Here is a 17,130-nt window from a genome sequence, read left to right as displayed (position 1 = left end):
CCAAAAGCTGCTCCTCCCCTGTCCCAGGGTCTGCCTTTATTTCCTTCTCCCACCCCCCTTGTTTATTCCCCCCATTATTTGGGATGGTCTTTGTCCCATGTTCCCATTCTTTTGCAACCTTGTGAGCAAGTCCGACTTCTTGAGCAATTCCTGGAGCCAGATTTGTTCCTTTTGCAGTCTCCTGAGCCAGACAGGGACCACCCCAAGACCGAGCAGGCAATCGCTTCCTCAGGGCAGTTATTACTGACACGTCCCAGAACATTCTGCACAAACCCCGCCTTCAGCTACTTCTCACATCCCTGAATCCTGAGGATCCCTGATCCTCATCCATCCTCGAAGTGAGCAAGTGGACTAACGGGGTACCCACCTGCTGGGCTCTTGCAGCCCGACCGGGAAGGGCGGAGGGCGGAAGTGACGTAAGAGGGGGGTGTGTCCTATCGGCGCTGGTGCTGAGAAGACGTCGGAAGCGACAGGCCACAGCGAGACTTTCTCCCACTGGGCCCCGGGGGGGAGCAGAGCGGACGATGGCTGCGGCCGAGGCGCAGAGAGAGGAGATCCCAGTGAGCGCGGTGAGTCCCGGCCGCGACCCCCGCACCGTCCCGGCCGCGACCCCCGCACCGTCCCGGCCGCGACCCCCGCACCGTCCCGGCCGCGACCCCCGCACCGACCCGGCCGCGACCCCCGCACCGACCCGGCCGCGACCCCCGCACCGACCCGGCCGCGACCCCCGCACCGACCCGGCCGCGACCCCCGCACCGACCCGGCCGCGACCCCCGCACCGACCCGGCCGCGACCCCCGCACCGACCCGGCCGCGACCCCCGCACCGACCCGGCCGCGACCCCCGCACCGTCCCGGCCGCGACCCCCGCACCGTCCCGGCCGCGACCCCCGCACCGTCCCGGCCGCGACCCCCGCACCGACCCGGCCGCGACCCCCGCACCGTCCCGGCCGCGACCCCCGCACCGTCCCGGCCGCGACCCCCGCACCGTCCCGGCCGCGACCCCCGCACCGACCCGGCCGCGACCCCCGCACCGACCCGGCCGCGACCCCCGCACCGACCCGGCCGCGACCCCCGCACCGACCCGGCCGCGACCCCCGCACCGACCCGGCCGCGACCCCCGCACCGACCCGGCCGCGACCCCCGCACCGACCCGGCCGCGACCCCCGCACCGACCCGGCCGCGACCCCCGCACCGACCCGGCCGCGACCCCCGCACCGACCCGGCCGCGACCCCCGCACCGACCCGGCCGCGACCCCCGCACCGACCCGGCCGCGACCCCCGCACCGACCCGGCCGCGACCCCCGCACCGACCCGGCCGCGACCCCCGCACCGACCCGGCCGCGACCCCCGCACCGACCCGGCCGCGACCCCCGCACCGACCCGGCCGCGACCCCCGCACCGACCCGGCCGCGACCCCCGCACCGTCCCGGCTTTCGTAACCGGCTCCTCTTTCATCCCCGCAGCTGAACCCCAGGTTTCTCCACACCAACTCCACTAGCCACACCTGGCCTTTCAGTGCCGTGGCAGAGCTGATCGGTGAGTACCGGCACCACCGGGGTGGGGGGGGGGGCATGTTTGTTACACGGGGGGTGGGGGACTCAAGAGACTGATTTACATCTTCCTCCCCCCCCCTCTCTCCCCCTCTTCCCCCCTGTAGTGAACTGGAATTCACTAGAAGTGCCTGTACTGACCACTGGTCCTGCCTCCTGTCCCCTCCCCCTGGGGGACCCCTGGTTTCCCACCTAAATCCTGAACCCCTCTTAAGCTTGTTCATGAACCCTACCTGTGTTGTAAGCTAATTAAAAGCATTAGTTCTCCCTCCATTCAAGCGTGAGCTTTCATCTATGCTACTATTTTATTAGCTTACAAACAAGGATGGAGGCGTTGCTTAAGCCCAGTATGTTGTTAATAGACCCCCCTGTCCTCCATTGTGACTGAGGAGTTCACATATTGGTTAGACTGCTTCCAGGCCTATCTGAACGTGATCAGGGATGTCTTCTGTACAGACAAGCTCATCTTGAGGGTAGGGATGAAGGGGTACACAGTCATCGGAGATTGTTTGATGTACAAAGCCGCCGATGAGACGCTGAAAACCCGCAACATGAAGGCCCCGAACGAGGTCCTAGCGAGGCACCAGCTCGTCTTGCGCTGCCAACGGTCCAGAGAGTCGATTGGCAAATACCTGCTGGATCTGCGGACGCTGGCTAAGAAGTGCAGGCATGAGGCTGGTTTGGGCCACGTCCGAGAAGGTGAACAGATCTAGGACACTCTAGTTGCAGGGTTCCACTCGATGTACGTGAGGCAGTGACTGCTCAAGTCAGGAAGGAAGGACCTCACGAACCATTTCGAACTGGCCTAATCACTGGAACAGGCCAGTCTCGAGAACGACAACCCTGAGGCCCTGATCGGGGGTGGGGAGGATGAAAATGTCACTTTCCAAGTGGAAAGTGATGCTTCGGACATAGCCCTGGCTGCTACTCTCAATCAGGCGGGCACGTTGGTTGCCTTTTTCTCATTGATGCTTCAAGGCCACAAGCTCTGGAACCTGTCTGTGGAAAAGGAGGCTCAGGCCATTGTAGAAGCTGTAAGGTACTGGAGGCACTACCTGGCTGGTAGAAGATTTGTGCTCCTCACAGACCTGCACTCTGTCGCATTCATGTTCAGCAATGCCAAGAGGGACAAAATCAAGAATGACAAAATTGCTAGGTGGAGGATCGAACTCTCCACCTACAATTCTGACATTGCCTACCAGCCAGGAGCCCTTAATGACCCTCCAGATGCCTTGTCCAGTTGATGCTGTGCCTCTGCACACACCGGTCAACAGCGGACCATATACAATGAGCTCTGCCATCCACGGTTCACCCACATGGCTCATTTTGTCAAGTCATTCAACTTGCCCCATTCAATAGAAGGCATCAGGGAAATGACCAGGTCATGCCAGGTCCTCACCATGCAAAAGCCCACCTGATTAAATTATCCAGCCCCTTCCAATGGCTCAATGTCGATTTTAAGGGACCTCTTCTCGCCACGAACTTGAACAACTACTTTCTTTCAGTCACCGATAAGTACTTCTGCTTCCCATTTGCCATCCCGTGACCAGACACATCTGCCTCGTCCATTATGAAGGCCCTAGACTCTATTTTCACCCTGTTCAGGTATCCTGGATATATTCATAGCAACCGGGTTCAGCCGGTTCTAGCTCTAATCTGGTCCAATCTGGTTTTTCCCTTTTTTAATAAAAATCTGATAGATATCTTAATTGTGCCTCTCTATAATAATTCTTTAAAGTTTGGTAGCTGTAAGCCTCTTTGTACCATTCTTTTACTAGCGCTATCCTCGGTTTCCCCCCCTTTCCATAAGAATTTCCTTATTATTTTCTTTAGCTCCCTGAAGAATTTCTCTGTTAGATGAATTGGTAACGATTGGAATAGGTATTGTATCTTTGGGAATATATTCATTTTAATCAATTTACCCTTCCTATCAGTGTTAGTGGTAAATCTTTCCAATGTTCTAAGTTGTCTTGTAATTTCTTCATTAATGGCTGATAATTTAGTTTGTATATATATGGCCTAGATTATGATCTAGTTGCATACCTAGATATCGAATTGCTTGTGTTTGCCATCTAAATAGTGATTCTTTCTTAAACTTTGTGAAATCCACATTATTCATCGGCATCGCTTCACTTTTATTTGCGTTGATCTTGTACCCCGATACTTCTCCATATTCCTTCAATTTCTTATGTAATTCTTTTATTGATATTTCTGGTTCTGTTAAGTATACTATGATGTCATCTGCAAATAGACTGATTTTATATTCCTTCTCTTTTATTTTTATCCTCCTTAATTTATTTTCTGTTCTTATCAGTTCTGCCAGTGGTTTTATAGCTAACGCAAACAGAGAGGGAGATAGTGGACATCCCTGCCTAGTTGATCTTTTTTTTAAACTTTATTTAAAATTTTATGACATGAATAAAATAAAAATTACATTTAAAGAAATAATAAAAAATAAGATAATAAAAATTAGAATACTACATCATTAAACTACACAAATTAACCCCCCCAATAATTATAACACAACATTAATCATCTAATTTAAAATTAGTCCAACCCTCCCCCCAAAATAAAGAGTGAAGAATTAATTAACAATATTGTAAATAAAATAAAAAACCCCATTTACAAAAAAAGGATAAAACTTAACAACAAAAAAAATCAATAGTAAAATAATACCCTTAAACATATATTTAAATCAAACATAATACATGCATTTAACAAATGAAATCCACTTTAAAACCAAGTTCAAATATTAAAATCATATATCAACCAAATATCTGTTATTCAAAAAAATCATAATTAATAATACATAAATACAGAATTTCCATTAATACCAAGTTTCCTTTATAATTCATCGAGAGAACAAAAACATCCCTTAGAAAAACAATCAGATAAACTTTTTATTCCCTTCCCCTCCCCTTATATAAAAAAAAGAAAAAAAAAGTTCAAACTCTTATAAAATTCTCCATATTCTTCATTTATAACATCTTCAAAATTCTCTATCGAAATTAACTTAATTTTATTAAACTCTTCTCCCTCAATGTATTTGTACTTATCACCTTTCCCCTCATCTTTCTCTTCATCTAATTCAACATCCTCAATTTTTGACTTATTATCTTCTGTGACATCATCCTCTTAAAAAAGAAAGAAAAAAAGAGAAAAAAAACCCCCCCTAAAAAAAGAGAAAAAAAACCTCCTAATTCCCTCTCAATTACAATCAGAAAACAAAAAGAGTTAAAAAAAAATTATTTATTTAAAAAATAATAATAATAAAAAAAACCTTCACTTCTTAACCCAAAAATTAAAAAGAAAAAAAAAACAGGTCGGAGGTCACAACTACCTCCTCCTGTTTAAACCGCCCAAAGCGGTAACTCCCCCAAAATATTGGGTGTGAGATAACTCACAGGTAGCTGATGACTTCTGGAACCTAGTGCCCACCCAGTTCCCTCTCCCAACTCCCATTTCATTAAACTATCATCATTATTTAAACTCTTCTCAAAAAAAAGATAAAAGATTTATTTTTTTAAATCAACGTTACCACTTCGGTCACCATTGCTTCCATTTCTTTTAAAAAAACTGGATCCCACCTTACATCTCTACTCTCTTTGGAGACCTTGAAGGACTACATCGTTCCTGAAACTGCATGATTGGTAGAGACTGAGCAAAGTCCATAACCTCTTTAGGATTGTCAAAGAACTTTGGCTAATTTCCATCCTAAAAAATCTTCAGTACTGCAGAATACCTGAATGTTCCCTTATGTCTTTTTTTCCCACAACCGTTCTTTCACAGAATTAAATTCGCGTCGTTGAAACATAATTTCTTGACTCAAATCTTGATAGAAGAAAACAGGATTATTCTGAACCATCAAAGGAGATCTATTTTGCTGGGCATTTCTAATAGCCGTACGTAAAATTGTCTCTCTGTCACAATAGTTTAAACAACGGATCAAAACAGATCTTGGATTCTGTCCTGAAAAAGATTTTCTTCTTAAAACTCTATAAGCACGTTCCAGTATTAAACCTTCAGGGAATTTATCCTGTCCTAACACTCGTGGAATCCATTCAGTAAAAAATTTTCTTGGATCTGGTCCTTCTATGCCTTCAATTTTCACGTTGTTCCGTCTAGATTGATTCTCCAAATAATCAACCTTTTTTGCTAAATTTTTATTTTGGATCTGCAATGTTTCAATTATTCTATTTTCATCTTGCAGTTGATCCTGTGCATCGACTAAACCTTGATCACACATTTCAAATCTTTCAATGGTTTCAAGCTTAAAAGCTCCATTAATGACTTCTGCCATCGCATTAATCTTGGAAATAAACAGGTTCACAAAATTAGCTAAGTGACTCGATACAGAATATATCTTATCTTCAAGATCCTTAATAGACATTTCAACAGAAGTAGATTCAGGCATAATGGGGTCTTGCTGTTCCTTAGAGACCACAGGATCTTCTGTCCCTTCCCTTAATTTAGTATCTTTTCTAGCAGTTTGACTTCGTATAATCCCTCTCAAAGTCCCCCCAGCAATGCCAGGAGACTGAGGATCAGGGTTATCTTTAAGCCAAATCTCTTTAATCATCTTCACTGAATCGATGTCTGGAAAAACCGTTGTAATTGAAGATGCATTTTGCAGCGCCACCACTATAGCAGTCGAATGACAGCTCTTTAACTCTCCAGCTGGTGGCTCCCCAGCTGATTCAACTGTCAAAGCCTCAGCAACAACACCTGCAGTGGCCACCGTGCGAAACACTGGCACCCGTCCAGCCCCTTGTTCTGAAAGCTGTTGAGTGCGACCTTCAGAGAGCCTCACTGGCTTAAAACGAAGCTTCAATGCCGAACTCTGCACGTCCTCCTCTGGATCCATTCTACGTTAAGACCTGGCTTCTTGTAAACAAGTAGGCTCAGACAATTTCGGAAAATGTAGTTTTTTAACAGTCTGTTGATATTTTCTTTTACCTTTTTTTGCATATAAACCATTAGGCACTAATCCAACACCTCTTATTATTTATAAACTTTTAAAAGAACTTTAATGGGCACTTAAAGACAAAACAATAAATCAGAGTCAGGGGAGGTCTGGAAGGCACGTCTGTTCCCTACGCCATCTTGCCACGCCCTCCCTAGTTGATCTTCTTAATTTAAATTGGTTTGATATATATCCATTTACTGTCACCTTCGCCAATGGTCCCTTATATAATGCTTTAATCCAATTAATGTATTTCTCTGGTAGGTTGAATCTCTGTAGTACTTTGAATAAATAATTCCATTCTACCCTGTCAAAGGCTTTCTCTGCATCTAAAGCAACAGCCACTGTTGATGTCTTATTTCCTTGTACTGCATGGATTAAGTTAATGAACTTAGATGTTGTTCGTCTTTTCTTAATAAATCCAGTTTGATCTAGTTTTACTATTTTTGGTACACAGTCAGCCAATCTGTTTGCTAATAGTTTAGCTATTATCTTATAGTCTGAGTTAAGTAGAGATATTGGTCTATACGATGCTGGTGTTAGTGGATCTTTCCCCATCTTTGGTATTACTGTAATTATTGCTGTTTTTCATGAATCTGGCATGTTTTGTGTTTCTTCAATCTGATTCATTACATCCAGGAGAGGAGGAATTAATAAGTCTTTAAATGTTTTATAGAATTCTATTGGGAGTCCATCCTCTCCGGGCGTTTTATTGTTCAGTAGTTTTTTTAATATATTCTGTATTTCCTCTATTTCAAATGATTATTAATTTATTTTGCTCTTCTTCTTGCAATTTCGGTAGTTCAATTTTAGCTAGAAACTCATCTATTTTGTCTTCTTTCCCTTCGTTCTCAGTTCGATATAGTTGCTCGTAGAATTCCTTGAAGTTTTCTTTGATCTCCGTTGGGTTATATGTAATTTGTTTGTCCTTTTTCCGTTCTTTTTGTTTGTTCTGTCTTAAGCTGCCAAGCTTGTGCGTTTTTTCTCCTAGCTCATAATACTTCTGTTTTGTCTTCATTATGTCTTTTCCACCTTGTAGGTTTGTAGTGTTTCATATTTTATTTTTTTGTCCACCAATTTTTGTTGTATCTTCCCTTATTGCTAATTCTCTTTCTGTACTTGCTATTTCCCTTTCCAGCTGTTCTATTTCCCGATTGTAGTTCTTCATCTTAGTTACATAACTTATTATCTGCCCTCTGATGAATGCTTTCATTGCATCCCATAGTATAAATTTATCTTTCACTGATTTCGTATTTATTTCAAAGTACATTTTAATTTGTTGCTCAACGAATTCTCTAAAATCCTGTCTTTTAAGTAGCATGGAGTTTAATCTCCATCTATACGTTCTCGGTGGGATATCCTCCAGCTCTATTGCTAATAACAGGGGTGAGTGATCCGATAACAATCTAGCTTTATATTCTGTCTTCCTAACTCTCCCTTGGATGTGGGCTGACAACAGGAACAGGTCTATCCTTTGAGTATGTATTATGTTTACCCGAATAATATGAATATTCCTTCTCCTTTGGGTGTTGTCTCTTCATATATCCAAAAGTTGCATTTCCTGCATCGATTTAACCATAAATTTGGTTACTTTGTTCTTTCTGCTAGTCTTTTTTCCATTTATCCATCTTTGAGTCCAAATTAAGGTTAAAGTCCCCTCCTATCAGTATATTCCCCTGCGTATCTGCTATCTTCAAAAAGATATCTTGCATAAATTTTTGATCCTCTTCTTTAGGTGCAAATACATTGAGCAAATTCCAAAATTCTGAATATATCTGACACTTTATCATTACATACCTTCCTGCTGGATCTATTATTTCCTCTTCTATTTTGATTGGTACATTTTTATTGATTAATTATAGCTACACCTTTGGCTTTGATGCTGCCGTTACGTGCCCTACCCAGTCTATCCTTAATTTCTTGTGTTCCACTTCCGTTAGATGTGTTTCCTGCACGAATGCTATATCAATTTTTTCTTCTGTAAATTTAACAGCCTCTTCCTTTTGATTTGGTTATGTATTCCGTTAATATTCATAGTCATATAGTTCAACATGGCCATCTCATACTTTGTTTACCTCTCATTTCCGCTTCCTCATCACCACCTTTCCTCCTTATCCATTCTCAGTTTTCTTTTTTTGAACGCACTGTAAGACATCACTTCTAAAACATAAAATATTTCCACTATTCCCACATCTAAAATTCCTTTAACCCCAATGTCTGCTCCCCCCCCCCCCCCCTCTCTGAGTTGTCCCTTGTCCCTTTCCGGGCAACCACAACTCCCCTCTCCATTTGGATTGCGAACCCGCTCGCAAGGGTCAACTGATTTCGCAGTGACTGTTATTCTCTCCCACCCAGCCCCCCCCCCAGAAAAGACTTTTATCTTCACATATAACAAAGCTCACCCTCTTAATTCTCCCCTTACTTCCTTTCTTCCCCTTCTTAGTTCTTACTTGTACATTATTTTTCTTCTTTATATGAAGTTTGTCGTCATTCTTGTTCTTGTTATATCTCTTCATCTCTCTGTCTGTTTTGCAGGCGTTCTGCAAATTCTCGTGGTTTCTCCGGATCCGAGAACAGTCTGCTTTGCTGCCCCGGGATAACTATTTTAAGTACCGCTTGACATTTTAACATAAATTTATAGCCTTTCTTCCATAGGATCGATTTTGCTGCATTAAACTCCTTCCTCTTCTTCAAGAGCTCAAAACTTATGTCTGGGTAGAAATTTTGTTTTTATTGACCTTTGTATTCCATTTTTGTCTTCTCTCATTTTATTCATTGCCTTCTCCAATACATTTTCTCTTGTCATGTATCTCAGGAATTACCACCCTAGCAGTCGGGTTTGTACATAAAGCTTTAACCCAGCCAATTTAAAAAAAGGGCCAAATTTAAAATGTATCTCAGGAATTTTACTAAAACGGATCTTGGTTTTTGTTGTGACTGGTTTTGGGGCTAATGTTCTGTGTGCCTTTTCTATTTCCATTCCTTCCTGTATTTCTGGCATTTTTAGGACCCTGGGGATACATTCTTTTATAAATTCTTTCATACCTTTGCCTTCTTCATCTTCCTTAAGGCCCACTATCTTTATATTGTTTCGCCTTCTATAGTTTTCCATTATATCCATCTTCTGAGCTAACAACTCCTGTGTTTCTTTAACTTTTTTATCAGATTCTTCCAATTTCCTTTTTAGTCGTCCACTTCCATATCTACGACTGTTTCTCGTTCTTCCACCTTGTCTACTCTTCCCTATTTCATCTCTAATCTACTCACTTTTTCTTCTGTACCTTTTATTCTTATTTTTATTTCATTAAATTCTCGTGTCTGCCATTCTTTTACTGCTTCCATATATTCTTCAAAAAAATTTCTATCTATGTACAGTTCATTCCCTTTATCTTCTCTTTCTCTGTGCAGAGCTTGATGTTCTCCCTTCTCTTCCCCTGTGTCTGCTCCAGGAGCTGTGTCCTCTACATCTCTTCCTTGTATCTGTGTCTCTTCTGACTTTCTTGTTGGGCTGTTTATCTCAGTTTGCTGAGTATTTTTTTTAATGGTGTCTTGATGTTGGTCCTCTTCCACTGGGCTAGTCATCTGCTGTGTCTCTGATTTCCTTTTTTCATTCTCCTCCCTCCAGTTCCCGTTATTTTCTATATCTTCCCACTGGGAGCCCTGCTGTCAGGTCTTTCTCAGTTGTTCAAGCTGTGGAGTTCCACTCCCGTCGGTATTGTATTTGACGTGCGCGATTGTGCACCTCTGTTTGTCTTGACACCTTTGTACAAGACAGTAGGCCATTTCAGATAGCCCAAAAGTTGAGATGTAAAGGCAGAGAAACTCCGCCAAAATGTATAATCAACTACTTTTTCGAACGTGCAGAGGCAGTCTCTGAGCCACATATTCCAACTGCTCTCTAAGAGGGATAATTTCCACTGCATAAACTTCTGCCAATCAATCTGTATGTACAGCCATGCTAAGCGGCTGTTTAGGGGCAGGCTGATGATGTCGTCAGTCCACGACCCATCTCCCCATTCACCCCTAACACTCCAAGTCAGGGGTAGCAGGGAGACGTCAGGGCATCGGATCTGTCATTGGGGATTGTTGGGGCAGTGGGAGCTGTCAGCGGGGACCGGTGGGGCAGCGGGAGCCATCAGCTGTAGCTGTTCTGGGAGCCATAGAGTGGTTTCAACTGCGTGGGGGATTATGGGGAGGGAAGACAGCCATTGCTCTGCTGGTTATTGATGACGGGTGTGTTGTGAGTGAGGAAACAGGTTTTGTCGGTCTCAAAGGCAAGGATTCTGAACACAGTTTTGATGTAGGGAAGGATTTTATTTACAGAAGGCAACTGATGCAGATCATCAACACACAATGAGCTGGTACATAAGTTGATCAGGGAAAATCACTAGGATGCCCACCACCTCTCGACTCAGTGCAGGCACGACTCTATGCTACAAGGGACACCAATTAAATGCTTCCAACTTACCATTTTACCAACAGTTTCTCCTGCACCCTTCCGCATTTCTAGGCCTGGAGTGAAGCAGGGTGGTACCAAGCTGGCAAAGAGAGAGAACAAAGAACACATGGCACCTTTATAGTGCTGGAGGGACAAGCCCACATCATTGACTGGTGGCAGGACGGGTTAATCTAATTAAAATAGCCAATGGCCCAAGGCCAAGAACAGGCAGGCTGGAGAGTGCGGTCCAGGTAATTTATGTATACCCAACAGCAAAATGTGCACTAATGGATAGGGTGGAACCAAACCTTGATTGGCAGCTGGTGTGTCCTCCGACTAAGTAGGGGGCAGTGCTGTCATATGACAGCCACAACCCTTCCCAATACAGGGTGGCTCTACAGCACCCGTCGCCCCATCTCTGTCGAATCCGGAGGTGTAACGAGGCACCTCTGGATATGAATGGGACACTGGAGCTGCCTTTTAGGGCTGCTGTCTGAAAGGTAAGTTCCCATTTTTCTATCCGTTCTGTAGCTGGTCTCAAGGCAGAGGCTCAACATGAAATGGCCTTGTGATTCAACCAGCCAGAATATGTCCTGAATTGCTGAAATGTCAATTAATTTTTGTGGTTGGATTGGGAGAACAAATTTGTGTTATTTTCAATTTCATCCAATTCAGATCAGATCTATTTCCACTTGCTACTGTAGTGGATTGGGTTAATAAAATTATGATAAAATATGTATTTAAACGGTATAGATTGTGAGGATTTAGTTTAGGAATTAGTATAGGGACACTTTACAAACAGAGATTAATATTCCACAAAAGATATCTCATTTAAAATGCAAGAACTGAATGCCTTCTGTAGAAATGAAACTTATAGATACTACTTAGAAAAAATGAAACTCATAGTCTTGCGCTCTCCAGCAGCAATGAGGAGGCACACATGAGTTAAGTTTAACACAAAATTTATTAACCAAACTAACATTAGAATAAACACCTGAACACCAGCCTTAATGGCAACTCTATATCCACAAGACTATTATACAGTGTATGTGGGGGGGGGTTACCCAGACCATTACAGTCCAGGCTGAAATGCCCCAAAAATTACCAACATTCCCAAAACCAAAAAAAAAATCAAAACCTCCCCATGTCAGTCACATCAAGTCTGTCAGGGGAACACAAGACTGCCTAGGGGCTCGAATGGGGCTACCTTTATCCACAATGACCTCCAAAGCTTACTTTAGAGTTTGCAAGTGCCCCTCTGGCAGACGTCCCCTTCCTTGGAAGGGGACAGGAGAGGCACTGGTATATCGCGCACACTTCACCAACTCGCATTCCTCACAACGAGTGCACTGGGCTTTTTAAACTGCCTAGTGCTGCCTCCAGCTTGCCCTATTGGAGGTTAGCAGCTGCAGGCTCGCTCATGGACCTCTAGTGTGTGGTTCCCCTGTCCTTTGACAGCTGTCAATGTCCCCTAGTGGTAGCTTAGTGCTACTACAGCTGTCAACTCCCCAGCAGTAAATTCAGTCTGGTCCTCAGTCAAACAACAAATAGTCAAGGTCCATAACAATAGTTACTTATACAGCTACAGTCCCTTAACCATTGGCATTCTATGTGGCCAAGTTTTACAGAAGAAGTCCCAGAATCATTTACAATGCCACAAAATAATGTTAAATTGCCCAGAAACTAAAACACGATAAATAATCATGATCTGGTTCTTCAAGTTCATCTGGTGGCACTGTTAAAAAGGCTGCATGGCTAATAGTAGTGTAGTTGTGGAAGGTCAGATTCGCTAAGAGAGAGAGTTCATAACGGCTCAGATGTGCTTGTGTCTTGGGAATGGCATGTGTGATCTGTTTGTGGGCACACCGGGCCGATTCACTTCTTCCCAGAAATGCTGACCCACATCTTCTGGTGGTACTGGTTCAGCTTCACATTTGTTGTACATGACACCTCCATCAGTCTTATCCATATTTTATCTCCTTCCTGCCTTACAAATTAACTTTTTAACCTGGGCCTCTCTGGCCATCTGATCTAATTGGGCAATCCTGTATTCGTTTATATGTATAGCCACTGCAGTCAGATAACCTTAAACCTGATACCATATATTCCTCTGACCTGTATGCTTTGCTGCCTTGTCTTATCTGGTTCTTTTCTGGAAACGGCAGGGAACCAGGTCAACCTTGGACGAGGGACCACAATGTTCCCGTAAACCGGGGTGGGAGGCAGATACAATGGATCTGAAGGCGCTTCTTTATCCTCCCTCCAGGATCCCAAATGCTGATGGCCTCTTACTCGGTCCAAAGTGATTTGTGTTACGGTGAGATCCTGGCAACTATGCCAATGTGAAAGTCAGCCCACACCATAATAAAACAAACAGTACAACCCATTAAGCAGACAACAGTCTGCTTTGATAATGCTTGCAGGAGTGAGGGATACAAAAAAAGAGTTCAGTCACTCGTTCTCTACATTGAGCCTCACTCAAAGCATACAGAGTATCCATCCCATTTTTATTCACCTTAGGCAGGGGTCTGCATGGGATCCTACAAGTTTCGTATGGGTTTTACACAGTTGGGGATTCCTGTGTTAAAACATTATGTTCTATTGCAGTGTGTGCAGACAAGCTGGCAAAAACAGTGTGTCCTTGGTGTTAGTTACTGTCTCACTACAGCAAAGGGCAGGTAAAAGGCAGTCACACTCTCACCTATATTCTCACCCAATTAATTAACCCTTTGTTAAGCATATTTGTTGAACTTATTCTTCCACAGAGTGGGTAGCATGGCAGTAGCGTAGTGGTTAGCTCAACACCTTTACAGCGTCAGAATTCAGGACCGGGTTTCATAACTTGCGCTGTCTGTAAGGAGTTTGTACATTCGCCTGTGTCTGCGAGGGTTTTCCCCAGGGGCTCCAATTTCCTCCCACAGTTTAAAAATGTACTGGGGTGAAGGTTAATTGGGTGTAATTAGGTGATACTGATTCATGGGCCGAAAGGGCCTGTTACCATGCTGTCTCTAAATTAAAAAAAAAAATTGTTAGCAGCAAATTGAAGGCATGTGTTTATCTTGTGACTTTGACAGAGTATATAGATAAGCTTTTAGGAGATAAATTCGGAAAGGTTTGTTAGATACAAACACTTTAAAACAGATCTTATTTGAAATACTGAAGCTCTGCTAATGCTAGACATATCGGCCCCACAGCCTTTGCAAGAGCTTTGGAGAGTGCCCAAGAGACTTCACTAATGGATTGTTGCTTACAAAAAGGCAACGGTTGAAAGAGCTTGTTGGAGCCACTTTCTGTCTGGAAGAGGGTCATGTGGTTTTGCAAGCAGTGAGAGAGTCAAACAGACTTTCAGAGAGACATACACACACACATCACTTCTACAGTGTTGCAGTCAGCAAAAGTAGCTGGGGATGGGACTGGAACAGGCAAGCTTGTGGAAAACCATTTGGAAGACGGGTTGTGAGTTCTTAATTCAGCCTCATCAAAGCCCTTGTGGTTCATGCATGAGGAGAGGACTGACTGTCTAATGTTTCAGTTGGAATAGGAGAACTCTGTGGTGACCTGAAAGAAAGAGGTTATTATCTGGAGAACCTTGAAGGGGGCAAGTTTCATCAGCAAGACACTGGAGTGGCTGATTCAAAAGGAATTAGTTGTTGATGTCCTGGAACAACAAATCTCTCTCTCTCTCTCTCTCTCAAAATTCTGTGCACAGTATAAGAATTTCCTGCAACCAGTGAACTTGGAGGAATGAGAAGTGAGATTGGACTGTGAACCAAAGAGCTTTTCTGAACTTGTACACACACACACATTACATACAAGCGCTCTTAGAATTAGAAGGGAGTTGAGGGGTTATAGTGATAAGTTAAAGTGTGATTCTGTTTTCATGTTTAAAGATAATTAAAAGCAACTTTTGTTTCAGTAACCATTTGTCTTGGTGAATATCTATTGCTGCTGGGTTTTAGGGTCCTCTGGGCTCGTAACATTTTATGGGGACTCTTCCTTTCGGATTGAAAATTGGAGTCTTTGTGATTTATTAGTTAATTGTTTTTTTTCAAGGTAATTTAAAGCTTGTGTGTGGAAAAACAGCAGCAATGGATGTTGATAAATTTTTGTCACAATCGTCACTGCAGAGCAAGAGAAAAGAGTAACTGATTGTTATTTCTAAGGCTAAATCTGATTGAAGCCAATCATTGGATGAGGAAAATACAAATACAGAAGATTGTAGTAAAATATATAGGCAAGGGAAAATTTGTTGAGAAAGACTTAGAAAATTTTCCAGAGGAAAAACTGGAGTTGGAGAAACTGAGGGTGGAAGAACAAAGAGAGAAATGAAATTTTGAGTTGCAGAGATAACAATATGAGAGAGGCTAAACTGAAAAACAAACAGAAGTGGCTGAAAAATAGGATATATGAGAGCGGTAGCGGAAAAACAGCGAGGATGATGAAATACAAAGAAAGTATGACTTGGAAAAGATTGAAAGGGACAGACGGTTTCAATAGAGAAGTTAAAAATTGAGATGGAGGGAAGTAAGACAATTGAGGCTGTAATCCTGGGGAGAGGTTTTTGGCTAGTAGAGAAGTAAATCTAGTTCCTCCTTTTGGTGAGGGAGATATCGATACATATTTTCAGAATTTTGAAGAGGTTGCTGAGAGCTCAAGATGGCCAAAAGAAGAATGGCCTCCAGAGTGTATTGAAGGGAAAAGCACAAATTGCATCCTCTAGTTTGACTACAGAGCAAGTTGCAAATTATGCAATATTGAAAGCTTATGAGTTGGTTCCAGAAGCATATAGATAAAAATTTAGGAGTTTGGTGAAAACATGGTATCAATCTTGCATGGATTTTGCTCTGAAAACATCTGTATATTTTGACCGTTGATGAGCCTCAAAAGGAATAAATAATGATTTTGACAGATTGAGAGAATTGATGTTAATTGAGGAAATTAAAATGTGTGTTCCAAATGAGATTAAATTATACCTGGATGGGAGAGACATGGGGACGTGGCGGCAAATTTCTAGATTAGTGGACGAATTTGCCCTAATTCACAAAAATACATTTCAGAATTGTGAGCCTTTTCAGAGAGTTAATGTGGAACAGATTAGTAAGCCTGAAATTAAGTCTGGGAGAATGTTATGAGAAAAGATGAAGGTAAGGTGGGAAAGGACGGAATTTCTGGATTTGTAAGTCATTTTTGTAAGAAACCTGGTCATGTTATTACAAATTATCTAGTATTGAAAAGGAGATCTTATCAGAAGCATGTATTCACACAGTTGAATTTAAGGAGAGCAGATGTTCAAAACCTAGTAAGGATGTCATGGATGTTTTCAAACCTTTTGTGTCAGAGGGCTTGGTTTCAGTAAAGAAGGGAGAATCACAGGTTCCAGTTAAAATTCTTAGAGATACTGGGACTGCTGTTGGAAAGTGTTTTAACTCTTGATCAAAGGACTGACACAGGGGAGATAACTTTGATTAAAGGTGTTGGAGGTGAGATAGAATCAGCATCTCTTCACAACATAGAATTCAGAATTAGTTAAGGACCTGGTGTAGGAGTAATTTCAAAGTTGACATCTGTTTAATATTCCTAGATTATCTGTTTAAAGTTACTTTTTTCTTCATGAACATTAAAAAAAATCCTCATATTGGTTCAATTACACATTCTCATGAATGAGTAGGTTTTTTTTTCACTTCAAGTGAAAGGTTGTTAATAAAATCGTTCTAAAGCTTAGAGCAAAATGAATGGTTTCTTGAATAAATTAGAACTTTCCATAAAAGTAACATTAGAACTGAATTTATGTAAATACATTTCTTTGTTTTGCTTTTCTAGATAATGCATATGACCCTGATGTAAATGCAAGACAGTTGTGGATTGAGAAGGCTACAATTAAAGAACGTATTTGCTTGATATTCACTGACAATGGCCAGGGGATGAACAAAGACAAATTGTACAAAATGTTGAGGTAAGTTATCTGTTAGTTATAAATGGAACATTTGAATGAAGCATCTTTAAATTTTGAGAATTAGAACTTGGGATTGATTAACTGTTGGTTCAGGTTCACATCAAATCAAAAGGAAAATATTGCAGATGCAGAATTCATGAATTGCTCAAACATCTCAGAATTATTTCTTTCTGCTATTGAGTCGAAAAAAAATTTGTGTCAGACCTCTGGGTCTGACTTCTAAAA

The 17,130-nt window shown here is 42.7% G+C and overlaps 1 protein-coding gene across 8 annotated transcripts in view; it reads left to right on the top strand.

Moving 5' to 3' along the window:
- The first annotated feature begins 445 nt into the window (after window positions 1-445).
- Window positions 446-17,130, top strand: part of LOC138738542 (MORC family CW-type zinc finger protein 3-like) — a 76,181-nt gene continuing 59,496 nt past the window's right edge. For 6 of the 8 annotated variants that reach the window (XM_069888963.1, XM_069888959.1, XM_069888961.1 and 3 more), the window contains exons 1-3: window positions 446-569; window positions 1,465-1,537; window positions 16,773-16,905. In XM_069888963.1, the coding sequence (XP_069745064.1) occupies window positions 525-569; window positions 1,465-1,537; window positions 16,773-16,905 (251 nt within the window). In that variant the 5' untranslated portion in view covers window positions 446-524. Of the gene's footprint in view, window positions 570-1,464; window positions 1,538-13,117; window positions 13,270-13,559; window positions 13,631-16,772; window positions 16,906-17,130 lie in introns of those variants that run through there. The other 2 variants (XM_069888964.1, XM_069888962.1) reach the window with 2 other exon arrangements.

The sequence above is a fragment of the Narcine bancroftii genome, chromosome 7 (assembly GCF_036971445.1).
Source record: "Narcine bancroftii isolate sNarBan1 chromosome 7, sNarBan1.hap1, whole genome shotgun sequence".
Classification (NCBI taxonomy): domain Eukaryota; kingdom Metazoa; phylum Chordata; class Chondrichthyes; order Torpediniformes; family Narcinidae; genus Narcine; species Narcine bancroftii.
The sequence above is the reverse complement of the archived record's forward strand: the minus strand, read 5'-3'. Positions and strand labels throughout refer to the sequence as shown.